This window comes from Athene noctua, chromosome 22 (assembly GCF_965140245.1).
Source record: "Athene noctua chromosome 22, bAthNoc1.hap1.1, whole genome shotgun sequence".
Lineage (NCBI taxonomy): Eukaryota > Metazoa > Chordata > Aves > Strigiformes > Strigidae > Athene > Athene noctua.
The window spans coordinates 538,168-556,138 of NC_134058.1; the positions used below are offsets into that span (position 1 = coordinate 538,168).

A 17,971-nucleotide genomic window follows, 5' to 3' on the forward strand; every position below is an offset into this window, starting at 1 on the left:
AACCGGCGACTTTCTGCCTTCTCGGTGAGTAAAGGGGGAAGGGGGGGAGCGTGGTGGTGACATCGGGGTGTGCGGGGACACGGGGTGATCTCCCCACCCCGCCCCGGGAACGCTCAGGGAAGGGTCAATGCCGCAGCAACCCCTGATTGTGTTATTTTGGACACGGAAATCCCCACAAAGCGGAGCTGCGGGCACCGTTCGGGTGATGCTTTTCAGGTTAAGGAAGAGCTAAATGATCCCCGTGGAGAGAGGACGCAGGTCCCGCCCCGCCTCCGCAGCGGTAAAGAAACAGCAGTTAACAGAAGCCTGACGCACCAAAGTAGAAATAAGGCACAAATGTAACAGAGGAGGCGTTGAAAAAAGGGGCAGAGCCGCGCTGTCCTGGCAAGGTAAGCTTTAATCCCGAGCTCCCAGACCCACGGCAGAGCTGCCGGCTGCTCCTCCAGCCACACACGAGAGCTCGTTCAAAATTCACAGTATTACACACCCGGAGTCCTCGGTCACACCCCACCTCGTGCGGGACACGTACCTTTATTTCAGTAGCTGTTGGGAGTAGCTTCGTGTTTATTTCTTCATTTGAGACCCGATTAGACCCTCGTTAGGGCTTCGTTTCCCTGCAGCCGTGGTGGGAGCTTGGCGGGGAAGGGGCGTCGGCTCCAGCCCGAGGCTGCGCGGCGGTCGGGCGCCCGCGTTACGCCTCACAGTCCTCGGGAATTGTCGTCGTTATGATCAGCGACTGCTCGATCACGTCCGCCGGGGAGAAGTTCTCGTTGGAGCAGAGTCTCTGCACAGGGAGCTCCTCGGGCAGGGGCCCGCGGGCCAGCGACTCCACGATCACCTCGGCCGAGCCCACCTCGAGCGGCGGGGGCGGCTGCAGCGCCACCACCACGGCCTTCTCGTCCTCGATGACCAGGTTCCGCAGCTTCCGCTGCCGGGGGTTGTAGTTCTCCACGCGGTCGTGAATCTCCATGTGGCGCCTCAGGTGAGCCTGAGAAGAGGAAGAGGAGGAGCGGGGAGATGGGGGCGGTTCTGCCAGGGCCACGCGCTCCGCCGGGGCCGGGGGGGGCCTCACCTGCCGCGTGAACTTGTACCCGCACTCGGTGCACTCGAATTTCCTGACGCCCTTGTGCCGGCGGACGTGGACGCGCAGCTGTTCCACGGCTGGGGGGGGAAGCGAGGGCCGACGGTCACCCGCGGCGGGGGGGCGCCTGCCAACGGGCCGCGCCGAAAGCTCGGCGGCCCGGCCGTTACCTTTGAAGGTTTTCCCGCAGATCTGGCAGAAGTGGGGCCTCCCCTCCTGGTGCCGGCTGGCGATGTGCCGCAGCAGGGGCCCCTTCTCGGTGAAGCGCTGGTCGCAGAACTCGCAGCGGAAGGGACGCTCCCCGGTGTGCGTCCGGTTGTGCTTGTCCAGGCTCGCTGCCGCCGGCGGAGGGAGAGAGCCGCGGGTCAGCGGCGCGGCCCCCCCCGGCCCGGCGGACGGGCCCTGAGACTGCGTGGCCGCTCCGTGTGCCCGCTGGGTTGGATGGCTCGGAGCAAGCAGCGGCCCGCTGGGCCGGGCTGAGCCTTACCAGGGCAGGCTCAGCACTGCCTTGCTCTTCTGTGCCAGGAGGGTAACGGGGAGAGCGGGAACGCGCCCTCCCCGGTGTCAGCGCGTGCTCCCGAGAGCGGGGCTTTGCTCCGGGGGGGAACGGGCAGGAGAGGGCGGGTGTTGCCGCGGCTGCCAGCCCCAGCCGCGCGCCCGGGGGTACCTTGTGTCCGGAAGGTCTTGCCGCAGAGGTGGCACTGGAAGGGCTTCTCGCCGGTGTGCGTGCGCAGGTGCATGTTGAGGTTGGCTTTCTGCGTGAAGGCGTGGTGGCAGAACTCGCAGACGTAGGGCCGCTCGTTCCTGCAGGCAGGGCAAACGTTACCTTCACCTCCGCCTGTGCCAGCCTCGGGCTCGCCGCTGCTCCCCGCCCAGGGCTCTTGAATTAAATCCTGATTCAGCCCATGTCAAACTCAAGTATTTTGGTGGCCCACAAATGCTGTTCTGCAGCCACAGGCTCACGGGCTGGAGACTCCCCCCGGCCTCAGGTGTTATAACCAGCCCAGGAAACAGAAGGCTGCGGCGCGGCGTGGAGAGCAGCCGCTGGTGCGCACTCGCCCCTTCAGGAGCAGGAATGAGCCGGGCTGACGGGCTCTGATCGTCGCCCCTGTGACTACGGCCGTACGCCTGGAGGAAGCGCCAACGCTTCCTTTGGAAGGGCGGAAAGCAGACCGCTGGCTGGCCCCGCACCAGATTTCTGGCAGAAGTTTCAGCCCAGCACTGCCGGGGTGAGGGTGCTCGCCGCCCTCCAGCCCCCTCCCCTCCCCAGCAGCGCCCCGCCGGGCCCGCGGGGGAGGATGCGGGTCACATCCTACCTGTGCTTGGCCTTGATGTGCATCTGCAGGCCGTTGCGACTCGAGGCCCTGTGCCCACACTCCTCGCAGACAAACAGCTTCTCTCCCCGGTGCTTGAAGGCCTCGTGCAGGCGCAGCTCTGTCCGAGACAGAAAGCACTTGGAGCAGGTCGAGCACTGCAAGGCCACAGAGGAGCGTGGGGTTAGGCAGCTCGCCCGGGCACGCCCGCCACAGACCCACCCGTCCCCGCTCCCTGCGGCGGCCCCCCCGGCTCCGAGGCGCCTCGTGGGACGAGGCAGCCTGACAAAGGCCAAATGCTGCTCAGTACTTGGTTGGACCAGCCAAAAAAATGACAAGGGCTGCTCCTGTACCCCCAAAAAACAGTTTCCAGCAGCTCTGGAGCTCCCCACCTCGCTGAAGGGACCCCATTCCCTAGGCCAGGCCTGAGCGCAGGGCGATTCCCTCCCAACGTCCCGCGGCCCACCTGCTCCCCCCCCTTACCGCGTGGGGCTTGGGCGCGCCGTGCAGCTTGATCATGTGGCTCTGCAGGTCCTTCTTCTGCATGAACTGCTGGGCGCAGGAGGAGCACTGAAAGACAGGAGAAGGGGGGGGTCAGCTTCCAGCCGCCCCCAGACAGCGATTCTGGTGCGAGGAGAGGACCGGCAGCGTGCCGGGCAGGGGAGCACAAATCCTGGTGAGGCCGCAGAAGGCCCTGGAGCTCCTTCCGGCTGGAGACTGGGAACGACCCTCAGTGGTGCGCTCGGCCCCCGAAAGGCTGCCCCAAAGAGAAAGGCTCGTCCCCTCTTCCTCCGTGCTGTGCAGGGACGTCGCTGACCTTGTACGGCATCTCCCCCGTGTGTGACACCATGTGCAGCCGCAGCTCCATCCGCCTCTTGAACACCTCCTGGCAGACCGAGCACGTGAAAACCTGCAAGAGACGGGCAAGGCGTCGGCTTCTGCAGAGCCGAGAGTCCGACGCGAGCCCGCGGCTCGGGCCGGCGCCGGGACCTGGTGGTGACGTTTAACCCGCATCCGCAGAGATCGGGGTCTTTTACGGTACAAAGAGTATCCTGGTGCGCTGGGAAAACCAGAGCAAAGGAGAGTTGCCTGCGAAATTAGACAAAAGCTGCTGCCGTCCCCGCTGGCAGCGGGCTGGGGGCTCCTGGCTGTGCTACAGCTGCTGCAGGGGGGGGCCGAGGGGTTTTTGTTCAGTATCTGAGCGGGACAGGGACTGCGGCCGGGAAAAAAGCTCCGATCCTGCTCCTGCAAAACAGCAGCCGCTTCCCAGCCCGCCAGCAGCAGCCTCCCGGACGTACCTGCTCCGATCGGTTCATGCAATTTCTGGCTTCGTGTTCCAGGAGATTCTCTTTTCTAAAATAACATTTGCCGCATTTGGAACACTCAAAGGGCTTCTCTCCAGTGTGTTTCCTGGGGAGAGCAGGAACAGAGAGCACCCGTCACCGCCAGCCCGGCGGCAGAGACACGCCAACGGCCTTGGCGAGGACACTGGGAGGGAACTGGGACAGGACAGGGCAGGACCAGGCAGCTTTTACATCCCCCAGCGCCAACATTCACCCAAAACCCGCCTTTGACACCGGCTTTGCTGCTGGCGTCGGAGCGCAGCGAAGCTGCTGGCGCCTCTGCTCCGCAGGACTAAGGTTGGCCCCTGGCAGACGAGCTCGTGCCGCGTCTGACGGCACCCGCCTCGCTCTTGGTTATCGACCCCGAGGCCCCTCACAGCGCCTGCGACCCCCCAACCCAGGCCCCTTCCCCGCCAGCCCGGGCGGGTTTTGAAGGCCCAGGACGATTTGCCGTCGTCCACCCGCAGCCAGCGCGTCCCCGAGAGCCCCAACGGCGCCTCTCTGGGCCGGGCTGCTCCGACCCCCGCGGGCGGACGCCCGGGACAGTCGCGGTGGCTCTTGGCAGCGACTCGCAGCCACGTACCCCCCCAGCTCCGCGCCCCCCAGCCCCGGGGACCTCCTGGTCCGTGTGGGGGACGCTGAGGCGCTGGGGCCAGTCGCCCACCCCCCTGGGGCGGGAAGGGGCGGCGCAGCCGGGGGGGGTGCGGGGCCCCACGCGCGGACGCAAGGGAAGGAGAAGCCGGAGCGTTTACCTGTTGTGCACTTTAAGGTAATATTTGCTGAGGAAGGTTTTATGACATGTGGGGCACTCGACCGGCACCGCTGTACCTTTTCTGCTCCCCGGCGTCCCCGCGCTGCCGGGCGCCTTCCCCGGCGGGGGGGTCTTTTTGTTCCGCAGGGCCTTTTTCTCGGGAAGGGACTCGGCCTCGCTGTCCCCCCGCCCGCCCTCCGCCGCCTCCGGGGCCGGGGGGGTGGCCTGCGAGGGAACAGGCGGCCGTCACCGCGCCCGCCCCGCCGACCCCCTTCTCCCCCTCGCCCTCCTCCGTTCCCCCGTCACGCACCGCCTGCCCGCCGGGCTGCGGGGGAGCCGCCGCGATGTCCGCCTCCCCCGGGCGGCTCGGGGCGGCGCGGCGGGGCCGCTGGCGGGGGGCGGCGGGGCGGAAGGCGCGGCAGAGCGCCACGGCGTCGGGCACGCCGAGCTGCTCGGCGGCGGCGAGCAGGCGGGGGCGGTTGTGGGCGGTGAGCGCCAGGCGGCCGGTGTAGAAGAAGTCGAGGAGGAGCTGGAAGGTGTCGGCCAGGCCCTCGGGCAGCGCCACCGGGCCGCCGGGGCCGCGGGCGCGGAAGAAGCGGGAGCAGCTGGCCAGCACCGGCCAGTGGGCGCGGAACTCCCGCCCGCCCACGCCCAGCGTCGCGTCGCAGAACTGCCCCGCCGCGCGCTGCCGGTTCAGCTCCCGCAGGACGCGGACGCTGTGGGCCGCCGCCGCCGCCATGGCCGCGCCGCTACCGGGCCCCGCGCGCCGCTGCCGCCGCCATCTTGGCAGCGCGCCGGATGTGACGTCAGGGCGCGCCGGAGGCCGGCGCGCCGGACGTGACGTGTGCAGGAGAGGCGGGCTGCGCGCGCTGAGGCGGCGGCGGCGGCGGCGGCGGGCCGGGCCCCGCGTCCCCCGGCGGGTCAGGCCTCGGCCAGGCGCCGCGTGTAGCGCTGGATCGCCATCTGGAAGTGCTCGGGCGTGTTGAGGCGCGGCCGCAGCAGGATGACGAAGGCCTTCGGGAGGAAGTAGCCGCCCAGCAGCGCGGCCAGCGTGCAGAGGCCGCCGAGCACCCGCGCTACCGCCTCGCTCCGGCCGCGGAACACGCCCTGCGTGCAGAGGACGGCGGCGGAGCAGGCGAGGTGCAGGAGCAGGCTGCAGGTGAGGCACTTGGCCTCGTTGTAGCTGGCGGGCAGGTCCTTGCCCGCGTAGCTGAGGGCGAAGCAGCAGGTGCTGAGCAGCACGGTGTAGGCGATGGCGGCGGTCCTGCCCGCCGCCGTGCTCGGGGCGCACTCCAGCACCACCCGCTCGACCGACGCGCCGTAGTCCCTCTGCGGCGCCGTGGGGCTGGCGGCCTCCGCGGCCAGGCACAGCATGGCCTGAGCCACCGAGCTGGCAGAGACGAAGAGCACCGGCCCCCTGCGCCGCAGCCAGGCCTCGTAGAGGGCCGGCCAGCGCGCGTTCAGCTTGAAGATGCAGATGATCTGGAAGGAGCGTGTTGCCACGCACGAGAGGAAGACGGTGAAGCTGATGGCGAAGAGGGGGAGCCGCAGCAGGCATGTGTGCCAGGCGGGCTCCCCGAAGTAGCAGAAGAGGCTGCTGCAGGCGCAAGCCAGAGAGCCCAGCATGAGGAAGCACATCTTCCCGCCCGCAGACTTGACCACTGGCGTGGAAGCGTTTAGGGCGAAGAGGACGGCCAGCCCTGCCATGAGCAGCATGAGGAGGACGGTGGAGGTCAGCAGCACCCAGGAGATGGGCTCAGACCAGGATAGAAACTCGATGGTGCGGTTGAAGCAAGCTTCGCTCCTCGCTGGGGCCCACTCGTCTACCCCGCAGGACTGGCAGCTGTAGAGGTCTGTGGAGGACATGAGCCCGGATGATGACAGCACCTCGCACACCACAGACCCTGGTAAGAGACCTACAGCGGTGGAGCACCCCGCCCTCGCTGCCCCCTCCTCGCATCCTGCTCCTTCCCCTTGGGTGCTTCCCAGCCTTGAGGAGTGGAGAGGGCAAGAGGGCTCTTTTCCCAAAAGACCCCCCTCCAGAAGTCCCCCTCTGTGGGCTTCCCAAAAGTCCATTGCTTGGGTTGGGAGGCACGAGGCTCAGGGGCACACGGGCTGCGGGTGGGAAGGGGCTTGCGTGTCCAGCAGCAACCTGCGAAGGCCGGGATGGGTCTGCAGCAGCCCCGCCTCCACAGGCTGGGGTGATGCTGAGGCCGTGTCTGGGGGCTCTCCGCTCCCGCTGTTACCTCGCGCTGGCCGTTTCCACCCCCTCCCCTCAGCCCAAGCACAGGACGAGGCTGCCAGGCGACCAGCTGCCAGCAAGGGGTTTGTCGTTTTGGCCAGTGGCTCTGAGTCAGGAGATTCCTGTCCCAGCTGGGAGACATTTCCATACACCAGCTGCTGGTGACCGCGCGGTGCGGAAGCCCCGAGTGCCATCTGGGGCACAGAGGCAACCACCGGGTCGAATTTCCCTCCCGGAGGATGTGGTGCAGGAAGCAGCTGTCTGGCCGGGTGTCCCTTGGCCATGGGAGAAGGGCCCTGTGGGCAGCGCTCCCCCGAGAGCGCAGGGCTTTGCATACCTCAGCGGTAAGGAAACAGGAGTCAGACCAACCACGCTGAGGTCAGCCTAGAGGCTTTTACTGACCACAGGGAGGGAGAGAGAGGCTGGCGGAACGGTGAGATGGAAGCAAGGAGCGGACAAGAGGAGGAGGCAGGCACCGGGCAGGGGAGCCAAGTGGGAAGGAAGGGGGGGAGCAGCCCCTCGGCGCGTACTGACCCGATCTGTTCAGGAAGGTTCCTGACGGACAGGCCACGCAGCTGAAGCAGCATCGGTGGCGGCTCTGCTGCAGCCGCTTCTCCCCCGGCTGGCAGGCCTGGGAGCACACCGAGGGGGGAGCCTGTCGGGAGCACGGCAAGGGTCAGGCCGGCGGGGCGGCAGCAGGACGCCTCGCGGAGCGCCAGGCCCGGGCCGGGTGCGGGCACCTTGCTGCCGGCTTTCAGGACAGACCCTGGGCAGGAGCCAAGAGCCTGCCACGTTGCGGGTCTTACAGAGGTGGTGGGAAAATGAGACTGTTCTAAAGTAAAAGTTAGGAGCCTTTTCGGTTCGTGGGCCCTGCTTGGTTTTCAGAAGAATGAAAGCTGATAGCCAGAACAGAGATCACCCCCCGTACCGCCTTCATCTGCCCTCAGTTTTGTCCTGCTATGGGGAAATACACCAGAACTGGCGGTGTCGGGGGTGTAGCTGTCTCGGCAGTAAGCAGTAAATGAGATGTGGATGCAGAACAGTACCTGGAGATCTTTCGTATGCCACAGGATTTTGCCCTGGTCAATGCTCAGCCTGTCGGGGTTCACACGGAACGTTCCTATCGCATCGAAAGCCCAGCTCAGGCCGCTCCAGTTCCACACGATGATGTCGTAGCCTTTATGAATGTCCCCGTTGGCATCAAAAGAGATGCGGCTCTTGTACAGGGTGAAGTTTACTTGCTTGATTTTTTGTAGGAGCTGTAAGACAGAAGAGTAAGAGAAGAGCCCTTCCCGATGACGAGCCTCCCACTGAGGAGTGCCTTGTCTCTGGAGGGGATGTGCTGGAGGGCCTCTTCTCTGCTCTGGCTCCTCTTTCCGCCCCCCCAACAGCTAGTGTATGTCCAGCTGCAGAAATCCTCTTCCAGGTTTCTGCAAGGGGCTGGCAGTAGAGGAACAGAAGTGATCTAGGGTGGGCATCTGGGTCTAGGTCCAGGCTGCTTTGACTGTTACGGGCAGCTGAAGCCCACAAGGCTCTTTGGCTGGGACACGAGCCTTTCAGAGGGACAGAAAACCCCTGGGCTCAAGGGGGATATCCTTCCCTGGGAGGAAGGATCCTCATGGATCCTCTTCCACAAGGAAGGTCCTTCCTTTTGTCGCTCTTACCTGCCAGGGATAGACTGTGCCTTTGCTGCACACCCCTGAGGCACAGCCCAGCAGGTCGTGGAGGCCGTGGGCCACGGCGTACACGGCTGAGTACACGTTGAAGGAGGCTTGAGCATCGTACGTGTTGGGGGCAGTGGGGAGCAAGTGGCAGCCGGTGCAGCGCTGGGTGCAGTCCAGCTGGGCGCTCCCTCCCATTCCCCCCTCCGGCTCCGTACGGCCGGCACAGCCAGCTGCAGCGCTTTCCTCCGCCGTCTTCCAAGATTCAAAACGTTCCAGCATCGTGGGCTCTGTCTTCTCGACCGACACTCCAATCACCGAGCCGATACGCTGGATGCCAGGCACCTCCCAGACTGTTTGGGATAAAGACCAGTCTTCAGAGCCCACCCACACCATGCCCGTGACGTTCCTCTGGACCACCACCTCAAAGAAAGGACGGGCGCTTCGTCTGTTGGAGAAGACAACGGTGACATTGACCCTGACATCTGTGAGGATTCTGACCAGTTTGTGGAGCTCCGGGCTGCTGGCGTCCTTGTTGACGGGGATGATGCCTCGGTAGGCAACGCACACGTCGCTTGCACTCAGCAGCTTGTAGAGAGCGTCCAGACCGTCCCTGCCGTAGGCGTTGTCGCTGCCCAGCAGCGCAACCCAAGCCCACCCGAACTGCTGCAGCAGCAGGAAGATGGCCTTCACCTGCTGCCTGTCGCTGGGAATGGTGCGCAGGAACGAGGGGTAGAACCGCTTCAGGCTCAGCGTCTCCAAGGAGGCTTCGTAGCTAATCTGCAAAGGGAGCCGGGAGACAGGGGGTCGCGCTCCCCTCGGGCGGCGGCGGACCCGGAGCCAAATGCGCTGCCATGAGAGGAGCCTTTGCAGGACAGCGAGCCGGCCGCCAGTCCGGCCTCGGCTGCGGGGGGAGCCGGGCCAGCACCTGCACAGAGGGGCTGCGCGTGCAGCTCAGCCCGTGCCCTCAGCTCCGGGTCCGTCCTCCCTCAAACCACGGCTCCTCGGGGTCTCCGGCTGCCAGGGGAGCCGCGCTTACCTCCGGTACGAGGAAGACGCCGAGGACGGCCGCCGCAGTGAGGGCCAGCTCGGTGCTGTCGGGCCCGATGACGGCCACCGCCTCGGGCTGGTAGCGGCGGAAGGTGGGGAGCACCGCGACCTCCCTCCCGCCCTTGCGGGCGAGGGCGCGCAGCGTGGCGTGGAGGCTGGCGGGCCCCGAGCAGGTGTCGTGGATGTCGTAGCCCAGGGTGACGTTGGGGAGCAGAGCGCTGGAGTTGTTGATCTCCTCCACGGCGAAGCGCATGGCCTGGGACAGGCAGTAGCCGTGGCTCTTGAAGGTGGCGGCGCTGCGCGAACGCAAAAGAGGGTTTGCGGGGGAGAGGCGCGGTTTTGAGGGAGGAAAACGCGGGGCGAGGGGGACTCACTCGTCGCAGCCGTCCACCAGCGGCCGGGCCGCGGCCCGCGGCGCCGCGCTGTGCATCGGGAAGAGCCCGGCCAGGCGGTAGTCGCCGCGGCGGGTGAAGGAGGCGGCGGCGGCCGCGCAGAGGCAGAGCAGGGCGGGCAGCGGCATGGCGGGGCGGCGCCGGGCGGCGGGCCGCGCCTCTTAACGGGGCGGGCGGCGCCGAGCCGAGGGCCGGCCCCGGAGGAGGCGGAGGGAGGCTGAGGCGGCCATGCCCGCGCGGCGCGGCCCGCCGGCCCGCCGCCCCCGCCGGGCCCCGTCCCGCGGGGGCCGGGCGGAGGCGGCCTGGAGGGAGTTCGCCGCCTCCTTCGCCCGCGCCGGCATGGTGCCGCCGGCCGAGCCGGGGCTGGCGGCCGTGGAGGCGGCGGAAGGCGCCGCCGTGCTCCTCCTGGCGCCGCGGCAGGTGAGCAGCGCCCGGCCCCGCCGCTCCCCGCCCGCCGCCGCCCCCTCCTCACCGCCGCTCCCGCCTGTCCCCGCAGTCGCTGACCTTCACCGGGAAGTGCCGCCTGCGCTGCCTCTACGGCGCCGTCCGCCTCCTGGGCTTCGCCGTCGCCTCGCACCACCCGGGGCTCCCGGTCTTCTCGCCGGCCACCCACTGCGCGCTCACGCTGGAGGCGCTGCCCGCCGACCGCCCGCCCGCCGCTGACCTCCGCCAGCTCCGCGCCGCCGCCCGCGCCGCCATGCGGGCGCACAGCGTCCGCCGCCGTGAGTGCCGACCGGGCGGGGGGGCGCGGAGGGCCCGCCGCCTGCGCTCCGCCATTTTGCGCGCGGCGCGGTGCGGGGCGGCCGCCATTTCGCGCGCGGCGCGGGCTGAGGGCGGCGTTTCTCCCCCCCCCCCCGTCCCGTTGCAGAGGCGCGGGTGAAGGTGATGGCGCGGTTCTCGCCAGAGTGCGCCGTGGTGCTGCTGGAGCACCTGGACACGCCGGTGACGCGGTTCCTGCTGAGCCACCCGCCGCTCTCGCGGCTCTTCGAGCCCCAGGTGAGACCCGGAGGGTGTCGCGGTGCCCGCTCCAACCGGGCAGCGGCGGGGCGGCCACCGCCTTCCCGAAACGGGCGTCGCGCAGGGCGAGGGGCGGCCGCCCCGCTTGGCGTGCCTGCCGGCGTCAGCTACGCCCCAGAACACGCTTCCCTCCTCCCCAGAAAAAGGAAGAATCCAGCTTCACGCCGGAAGATGCCGTTCTGGCGTCTGTTGGCATCGTCAAGTGTAGCCCCGACCGTGGGCTGCTGGTGTCAGAGAGCATGTTCGTGGCTCTGGAGGAGCTGATCCAAGCCTGCTGTGGTGAGTGGCCTGCGCTCGGCGAGCCTGGGGGCTTTAGTAGCCTGAAGAAGGGAAATCCATTCGGTTTTCCACGAGTTAAAGTTAGGGAGAGCATGTCCTGCACAGGCACTGGTCGAGGGTCGTGTTTTTCCCGTAAATACGGGGACTCCCGAGCTCATGCATCGCCTCTCATGGGTTTATGCCTCTCCTGCCAGACAGACAGCTCGCTGCTGTAAAGGCACTTCCCAGTCTGATACCAGAACTCATTTTGCTCTCTTCTGTAGCAGGTGGAAAAACTTCCCCTTTATCCAGCAACATCTAAAACACTGTGAGCAATAGGGAATTCCTATATGCTGGGTTGTAGTGCTAGAGCTCACCTCTCACTTCAGCAGCCTTTTCCCTTTACACTGACTGGCACGCTTAACACGACAGGGTTTTTTCCACTTAATTAAATATCCTAGTCAGATACGGTGTCTTTCGGCTTTTTTTTTTAAAAAACCAAATTCACATGAACATTGCACATCAGAATAACGGGCAGCATCGGTCCATCTCAGAGTATGTTTGTTTTTCCAGCGGAAGATGAAGGTGTCCCCATGATTCTGGTGTGTGGCCCGAAAAACACCGGGAAATCGACATTTAACAGATATCTGATTAATCTGTTACTGAATCGGTGAGTCTTTTCACATTCTACAAGTTTATTTAAGTACTGCTTGGGATTTAGGAGGAGGAAGAAAACTGCCTGCCAAGATTCTCAGAAAAGCTGTTCCGAATGGAAGGTGGATTTCTGTTTAAAACAAACAAATGAAAATTTAGAACAATAGTAATTCTTGTCTTGGGTTGCTTTCTGAGAAGTTGACTACTGAAACAATTATCTTGAAATACTACTAAATTGCCGTCTTGGAGTATTTGAACTAACTGGTCACCAAGCAGTTAGGGTTCTGTAAGGAACTGGGAGTTACAACGCTTTGAAACACGCAGTAAATTCTCATTTGTTAGTGTCTTTGAGCGTTCTTGGCAGAGCAGGGTGTAGACGCTTATTCTCCAGACTACTGCATGCTTAAAGTAAAGATTATTAAGTTTGCAAAATCTCCAACAGCTGGTCTCGGGCTGCCCAGTCAACAAGGGAGAGATGGTACACTCTTTAGTTTTAGTACCACCTCGGGTTATTGTTGTAGCTACTTCCCTTCAAGCTGGATGGGTATGGAGCTTTTGTAATCGAATGCTGAACCATCGGTGAACCTTTTGTGTTCTTGTTTAATGCCCTCTCAAATGAGGGAAGGAGAGAGACAAGTGGTGGTCTGATTGTGTTCAAGAATTTTAATTCTGACGGCCTGGAACAAAATCAGGTTGTGCTTGTGATGTGTTCCAGGTTGTGTCCTGTCTCTTTTTTTAGCGGATGCTAATAAACAGGCTTCTTTCACTGCAGCCTTCCCGCAGTTGAATATATGGAATGTGACATAGGTCAAACCGAATTTACGCCGCCTGGATGCGTGTCTTTAAGTAACGTAACAGAGCCAATTCTTGGTACGTGTTTTGCCGTTTTCTGCTGTTGCCAGAAACCGGTTTCATTTCCTGAAGGTGCTTTCTGAGTAGAGGCTGTACTTCAGGGGAAGTTGCCGCATCTGTCGAAAGCGCATGTAGAAAACAAACCGACGGCTGTTAAAGTTTCCTTGCTGGGGGCGTTTAAGCTCCACGTGAAAGTCTTGCCAAGCAGCTATTCTCCCTGCTTGCTTTTATGAAGAGAGAAAATAGTTGTTTATAAGGTGATGGGACAGGCTGTGGCATGTCAAAGTAGATTTTTAGACTTTCTGATTTGAAAGTTTTCTCTGGTAAAATCTTTCCCAGTTTTTAGTATCTGTAGGTAAAACTAGCTTGAGAAACAGAAAGTGGATCCACATAGGTTGGGGGCTGTTGTTATGAGCGTAAAAAAACCCTACAGCCCGAGAAGTTGCTGATATTTGTGGTCTTGTGGATTTGGATTGCTGTCTAAAAAGGATGTGGCCAGACTGGTTTACTTTTTGGATAGCCTGTCATAGAAGATACTTGTTTAAAAATTCACAAGTGTGTAATCAGTGATTTAAAACAAGAAGAAAAACCCCAAACCCCAAACCCCAAACAGACGGAACTAGCATGGAGTCTTGCAAGTGACAGGAGAGTTTCTCCAGGGGTGCGAGCTGTACGAGAAGGACTGTTAGCATGTAAAAAGAGGACAGACTGCACGTGGGTGCTACAGGGATGGGAGTTTTTTGATTTGACGTACTGGAACAACCAGAGGTTTTCTGCTGGCTTTTTCAGGTCCACCCTTCACTCATCAACAAACGCCACGCAAGATGGTGTATTACGGGCAGACCAGTTGTGAGCAGGACACAGAAAGATACCTTGATGTCGTGAAGTGTGTGTTCAGCTCCTACAAGAAGGAAATGCCTTTAATCATCAACACTATGGGCTGGGTGAAAGGTAAACAGGATAAATCTGTTCTCAGGAGGTGGTGCTGAAGGAGGGTGATAACTGTAGTGATGCACCATCGCGCTTTATAAAATGCAGCTCACCCCAGTACAGCTAGTACTGGTCTTCCATAACAGTGTTCCCAGCTGTTGGTGTAGTGGCAGCAATTGTGTTTTCTCTGCTCCCTAAAGGTGAGGGGTTGCTGCTTCTGATTGATATCATTCGGCTGTTGTCGCCCAGTCACATTGTTCAGATGGATGTGTACGACTGGAAGGCCATGGCTCCGCTCACCCCGGAGTACGTTCACCTCACTCCCGGCCTCTACACCAAAGGCAAACAGCAAGGCAAGTGCCAGCAGATGGGCACGGCTGGGGCGGAGCACTGGAAGCCGCCTGAAGGGGAGGGAGACGCCTCGGTTCCCGACTACAAGCTGCTGTATGTCCACCCCGAGTTCCCTCGAGCAGGAGTTGCTGGCGAAGCGTAAGTAGAAGGTTTAGTGCTACGGGGTGGTCGGTGAGCTTAACAAAGCCTAGGCCTGACTGGAAAGGCTCTTGTTGCTTTGGCCTTGGGAGCTCCATCGGGCAGAGCTCTTACTCACTGGCAGGGTATGTTTGGGTGTTGCTTGTTTGGGTTTTCTGGGTGTTTTGTTTGGGGGTCCTGTTGGGGGAGGTTTGTGTAGGGTTGGGTTTTTAGGTTAGTGGGGAGTTGTTCCTCCCTGGTCCCAGTGACTTTTACACTGGACATGACTTCCACTTGGAATCGTGGAATATTAGGTCTCTTTTCTTTAATTGGGAGGTTCCTTACCCATTCTTACAGACCTAGATCATGATCAGATTATCTCTTAATTTCTCTGATACATTGAGCATCTCTGAAATATTTATTTTTCCGGATCTTGGGTCTTTCTTGCCAATTTTAAGGGCTTTTTTTTGACTCGGTATTCACTATTGAGCTGTTCAAGAAAATAAATGTATAACTTTCTCATGGCTGAAAGGTGTGTGGACATCAGGGTTGGAGAATGGAGCCATTATCTAAATAACAGACTTAAACCAAAACAAACCCCCCTAAAAAATGTAACAAACAAAATCAAAACAAACCCCACAAAACCCCTTGTTAATTAAGGCCTTTATAAAGTTGAAACAGTGCCCTAAATCCCTCAGAGGTAACAAAAACATAGCTCTAAATTTTCCCAGGGGTAGAAGTTTTAAAAACTAGTGGACTAGCAGCTCGTGCTGCCTGGCGTGCTCAGGACTGCCCGGGTGTCTGGTCTGAGTCACTGTGGTTATTTTTGCTGCCTTCCCTTGACTTGGGGTTGTTTTTCCAGGCGAGTCCACAGCGGCATCCTGCGTGACATGTCCATCCTGGGTTACCTGGGGCAGCTGCAGTCCCCGGACATCGGGGCGGTGCTTCCGCTGCACAGTCTTGTGCCGTATCAGGTAAACAAACGTTTCTGAAAGCCTTGGAGATGTAGCGGAGAGCCCGGCTCGTAGCGATTGACAGTTCTGCCCGTACTGCAGATGGTTTTTGGAAGAGGGGGGAGACACTCTGTAATCTGCAAAGAGATAACGGCTTTGTTTGGCGTATCTGGAAGTGAGGGTTTTGTTCAGGTGTCAGTGTGGCACGCGGTTTCTGTGCGGTCAGTGTTGGTGTTGAAACTGTTCTGTTTGCCGGAGATCGTGCCTGTCTGTAGGTGTGGGTTGGGGGCTCTCAGCTCTGTGTGCTGAGCGTTATCTTTGAACTCAAACTAAATTGATACTGAGTTGGTGAACGGTTTTTTTCTTTTTTGTCCCCCCTCAGGTACCTTTCAATGCTGTTGCCCTCAGGGTTATTCACACGGACGTGGCTCCTACCAACATCATGTACGCGGTGAACGCCAGCTGGGTGGGGCTCTGCCGGATCCCGGATGAGATCCGCTGCCAGAGCGACGGGCCGGTGCTGCTGACCCAGACGCCGGTCTGCGACTGCCTCGGCTTTGGTGAGCGAGCCCGGGGGGCCCTCGGCTCCTCGCCTCGGCGTTTTGACAGAGAGGCGTAGGGTGACGGAATCGCCTCCGCTTTCAAAAACTCTTTCAGGAGTGGGATGAGAGAGGAGAATCCTTGTGTGTTCTCTTCCGTTACGAGCTGTGCTTCGAGCCCGTTGGTTTTCATGACCTTGTGGGAGCGGCGCTGAGCGGCGCCTGTTGTAGCTCCCTTCTCTCACTCCTCGTCACTTGGCAATTTACTTGCTTTCCCAATTCACGTTCTCAAAAGCAGATTGCAGGCGGCTCATGCAAAATTCCTCTAGTTGTGTTTCAGTTTCCTTCCACGACTTGATTTGTTACGGTTCTGACCTAGAGTTTGATACTGAGCTCCTCGAGTTGCTGTAGGCATGTACCAGTGAGCAGGAACAGGTGGTTTGGGAAGGTCCCGCGTACACTGAGATACTGGAGGAGCGGGATACAGCGGTGCATGTCTTTTTAGAGACGTGTCTCAGATCATTCCCTTGGCTCTAGAAGAGCCATTTTCTCAGAGAGCTTTGGCTGCGTCTGGTTATATCGTCCAAAATAATCAGGTGGAGTTAAGACTGAACCTTGTGTGTACTTTTTTTCAGGGATTGTGCGAGGGGTTGAGATGGAGAAGAAGCTTTACCACGTTCTGACGCCAGTGCCTCCGGAGAGCCTGAGACTGGTGAACTGTCTGCTCCTTGGCAACGTCGCCATCCCAAACTGCGTTCTTGTGGGCCAGGTGGGAGCTGCGTGGGAAGAGGCAGGGAGTTGCTGGCGGGTTTTCTCTTTTCCTGTTCCTGAGGCTTTTGCGTGCCCAGAGATGTCTGGGCATTAGCAGACGGTTATCTCTCGTGGAGATTGTCCTTAACGCACAGAAACAAGGGAGAGGAGAGCGTTCTTGTCGAGTTTCGGATACCAGCGCGGGGTTTGTTCGGCGCTGGCTCGCTCCTTTCTGCTGGCTCTGTCGGGCTGCAGAGGAAAGCGTGTCCCGCTCCCGTGGAGATCCGCGTTCTTAAACCCGTCTCTGGTTTTGTTTTCCCTCTTTCTAGCAAGCAGTTGAGGGGGAGATCCCCTATGTCACATCCGATTATAACTACAGCATCTTGGGGTCTGGGAAGCTGAAAAAGAAGAAGCATTTCAAGAGGAGGGAGTACGCGTTCGAGTGTGATTTCACCTGAAGCCCGGGGCAGCCCGGAGTCGGTTTTTGCGGAGGTGGGCAGGAGCCAGGCGTGGTCCCAGAGGCCGTGGGGACTCCGGGGCTGCAGGAGACCCTCGCAGGTGCCCGGTGTAGATACCTACAGCCTGCCCGGTTTTTACAATGTTTTGTACGTTCGGTTTGTATTTTGGTGTTTTGTAATAAATATCTATTAAAAACGTTGGTTTGGTTTGAATTCTTTTCCTCAGCCTTCGTTGACTTGGCCGCGACTGTCCCCACGAGGCGCGCTCGGCCCCGGACCAGCAGCCCTGCCCGGTCGGAGTCTGCCCCTCGCTCCCGGCGCTGCGGCCTGAGCACAACCGCACGGTAGCCGTAGCCCTGGGCTACTGGTGGCCTGGGGACCGGCGCGGGTCGGGGGTTGTCCCTGGCGCTGCGGCTGACAGGTGGTGGCGGGTGTTTCGCTCGGGAGATGGAGGAAGGAGGAGGGCGGAAGGTCCTCCCTCTCCTCGGGGTGGCTGAGGGCGGATGGAGGCGGCCGCTCGCCCTCGGCTCCTGCCGCCGCGGCTCACACGGGCGATGCTGCTTCGCGCCGGCCGCGCGCCCTGTTGCTGCGGTTTCAGTGCGGCACCTCGAGCGCGGGTCTGGGAAGAGCTCTGCGTCCGGCTCAGGTGTGTTGCGCAGCTCGGTCTAACTAGACTGGGCTATGAGCAGGGGCCAAACGGGGTGAGAGTGGGGAGCATGTCCCCCCTGCGTGCTGCATGGCCCCCCGGGGCCCTCGGGCTTGCCCCGCTGCCTGCTCTCTGCCTCATGGGGAGAGACTGGAGGAACCTTTTTTTTTTTTACTTTTGGTTTTTTTTCAGTTCTTTGTTGAGGCAGCGATTTGCTCCTTAGTGAAGATGAGGCTGGTGGCACTCCCGCAGAGGTGAGTGAGCGCCTGGCGCTGAGTTGAGGTTTTTGGGAAAACGACTTGTGGCTGGGTCGCACCAGCACGTCGGGCATTTGACGGACCCATGACTGCGGGACCAGCCTGTCCCGTGACGGCGGCTCCTGCGGCCGTGGCCCGGCCTGGGGTCTGCAGCCCCCCGAGATGGTTCAGACCCCCGTGGCCAGGTTTCCCCTGTGGAGGAAGGAGGGATGCTGTGCGCTGCTCCGTGCCAGATCTTTCACCTGGCGGCTGCTGTGGGTGTGATTAATCTGCAAAAAATGCTTTTATCTGGTTTGCGAGGAAATCCAGAACCGTGTACTGTAAGAGAACGAATTGAATGGGATGGCTGGTGGGGT

The 17,971-nt window shown here is 61.2% G+C and overlaps 3 protein-coding genes across 6 annotated transcripts; 1 reads left to right on the top strand and 2 right to left on the bottom strand.

Moving 5' to 3' along the window:
• Window positions 1-27: 27 nt before the first annotated feature.
• ZBTB48 (zinc finger and BTB domain containing 48) lies at window positions 28-5,350 on the bottom strand. Of its 3 annotated transcripts, XM_074924730.1 has the most exons (10): window positions 4,799-5,350; window positions 4,490-4,713; window positions 3,693-3,804; window positions 3,212-3,304; window positions 2,878-2,964; window positions 2,398-2,552; window positions 1,749-1,885; window positions 1,252-1,416; window positions 1,073-1,161; window positions 28-988 (listed from the first exon to the last, which is right to left on the bottom strand). In XM_074924730.1, exons 1-10 carry the CDS (start codon window positions 5,225-5,227, stop codon window positions 692-694), a joined length of 1,788 nt encoding a protein of 595 aa, XP_074780831.1. In that variant the 5' UTR covers window positions 5,228-5,350; the 3' UTR covers window positions 28-691. The 3 variants fall into 3 exon arrangements, with proteins under 3 accessions (XP_074780831.1, XP_074780830.1, XP_074780832.1); XM_074924729.1 differs by having other exon boundaries at window positions 4,566-5,350; XM_074924731.1 differs by having other exon boundaries at window positions 845-988; window positions 2,398-2,515; window positions 4,566-5,350.
• TAS1R1 (taste 1 receptor member 1) lies at window positions 5,347-9,992 on the bottom strand. Its single transcript, XM_074924726.1, has 6 exons — window positions 9,816-9,992; window positions 9,431-9,737; window positions 8,395-9,171; window positions 7,777-7,989; window positions 7,265-7,385; window positions 5,347-6,341 (listed from the first exon to the last, which is right to left on the bottom strand). Exons 1-6 carry the CDS (start codon window positions 9,959-9,961, stop codon window positions 5,410-5,412), a joined length of 2,496 nt encoding a protein of 831 aa, XP_074780827.1. The 5' UTR covers window positions 9,962-9,992; the 3' UTR covers window positions 5,347-5,409.
• Window positions 6,238-16,912, top strand: NOL9 (nucleolar protein 9). 2 transcript variants are annotated; one of them, XM_074924728.1, is made up of 12 exons: window positions 6,238-6,395; window positions 10,330-10,555; window positions 10,702-10,829; window positions 10,991-11,129; window positions 11,682-11,778; window positions 12,535-12,632; window positions 13,404-13,565; window positions 13,745-14,033; window positions 14,875-14,986; window positions 15,348-15,525; window positions 16,140-16,273; window positions 16,584-16,912. In XM_074924728.1, the coding sequence occupies exons 1-12, from the start codon at window positions 6,363-6,365 to the stop codon at window positions 16,710-16,712; spliced, it is 1,725 nt and encodes a 574-aa protein (XP_074780829.1). In that variant the 5' UTR covers window positions 6,238-6,362; the 3' UTR covers window positions 16,713-16,912. The 2 variants fall into 2 exon arrangements, with proteins under 2 accessions (XP_074780829.1, XP_074780828.1); XM_074924727.1 differs by lacking the exon at window positions 6,238-6,395 and adding an exon at window positions 10,062-10,253.
• Window positions 16,913-17,971: the final 1,059 nt, after the last annotated feature.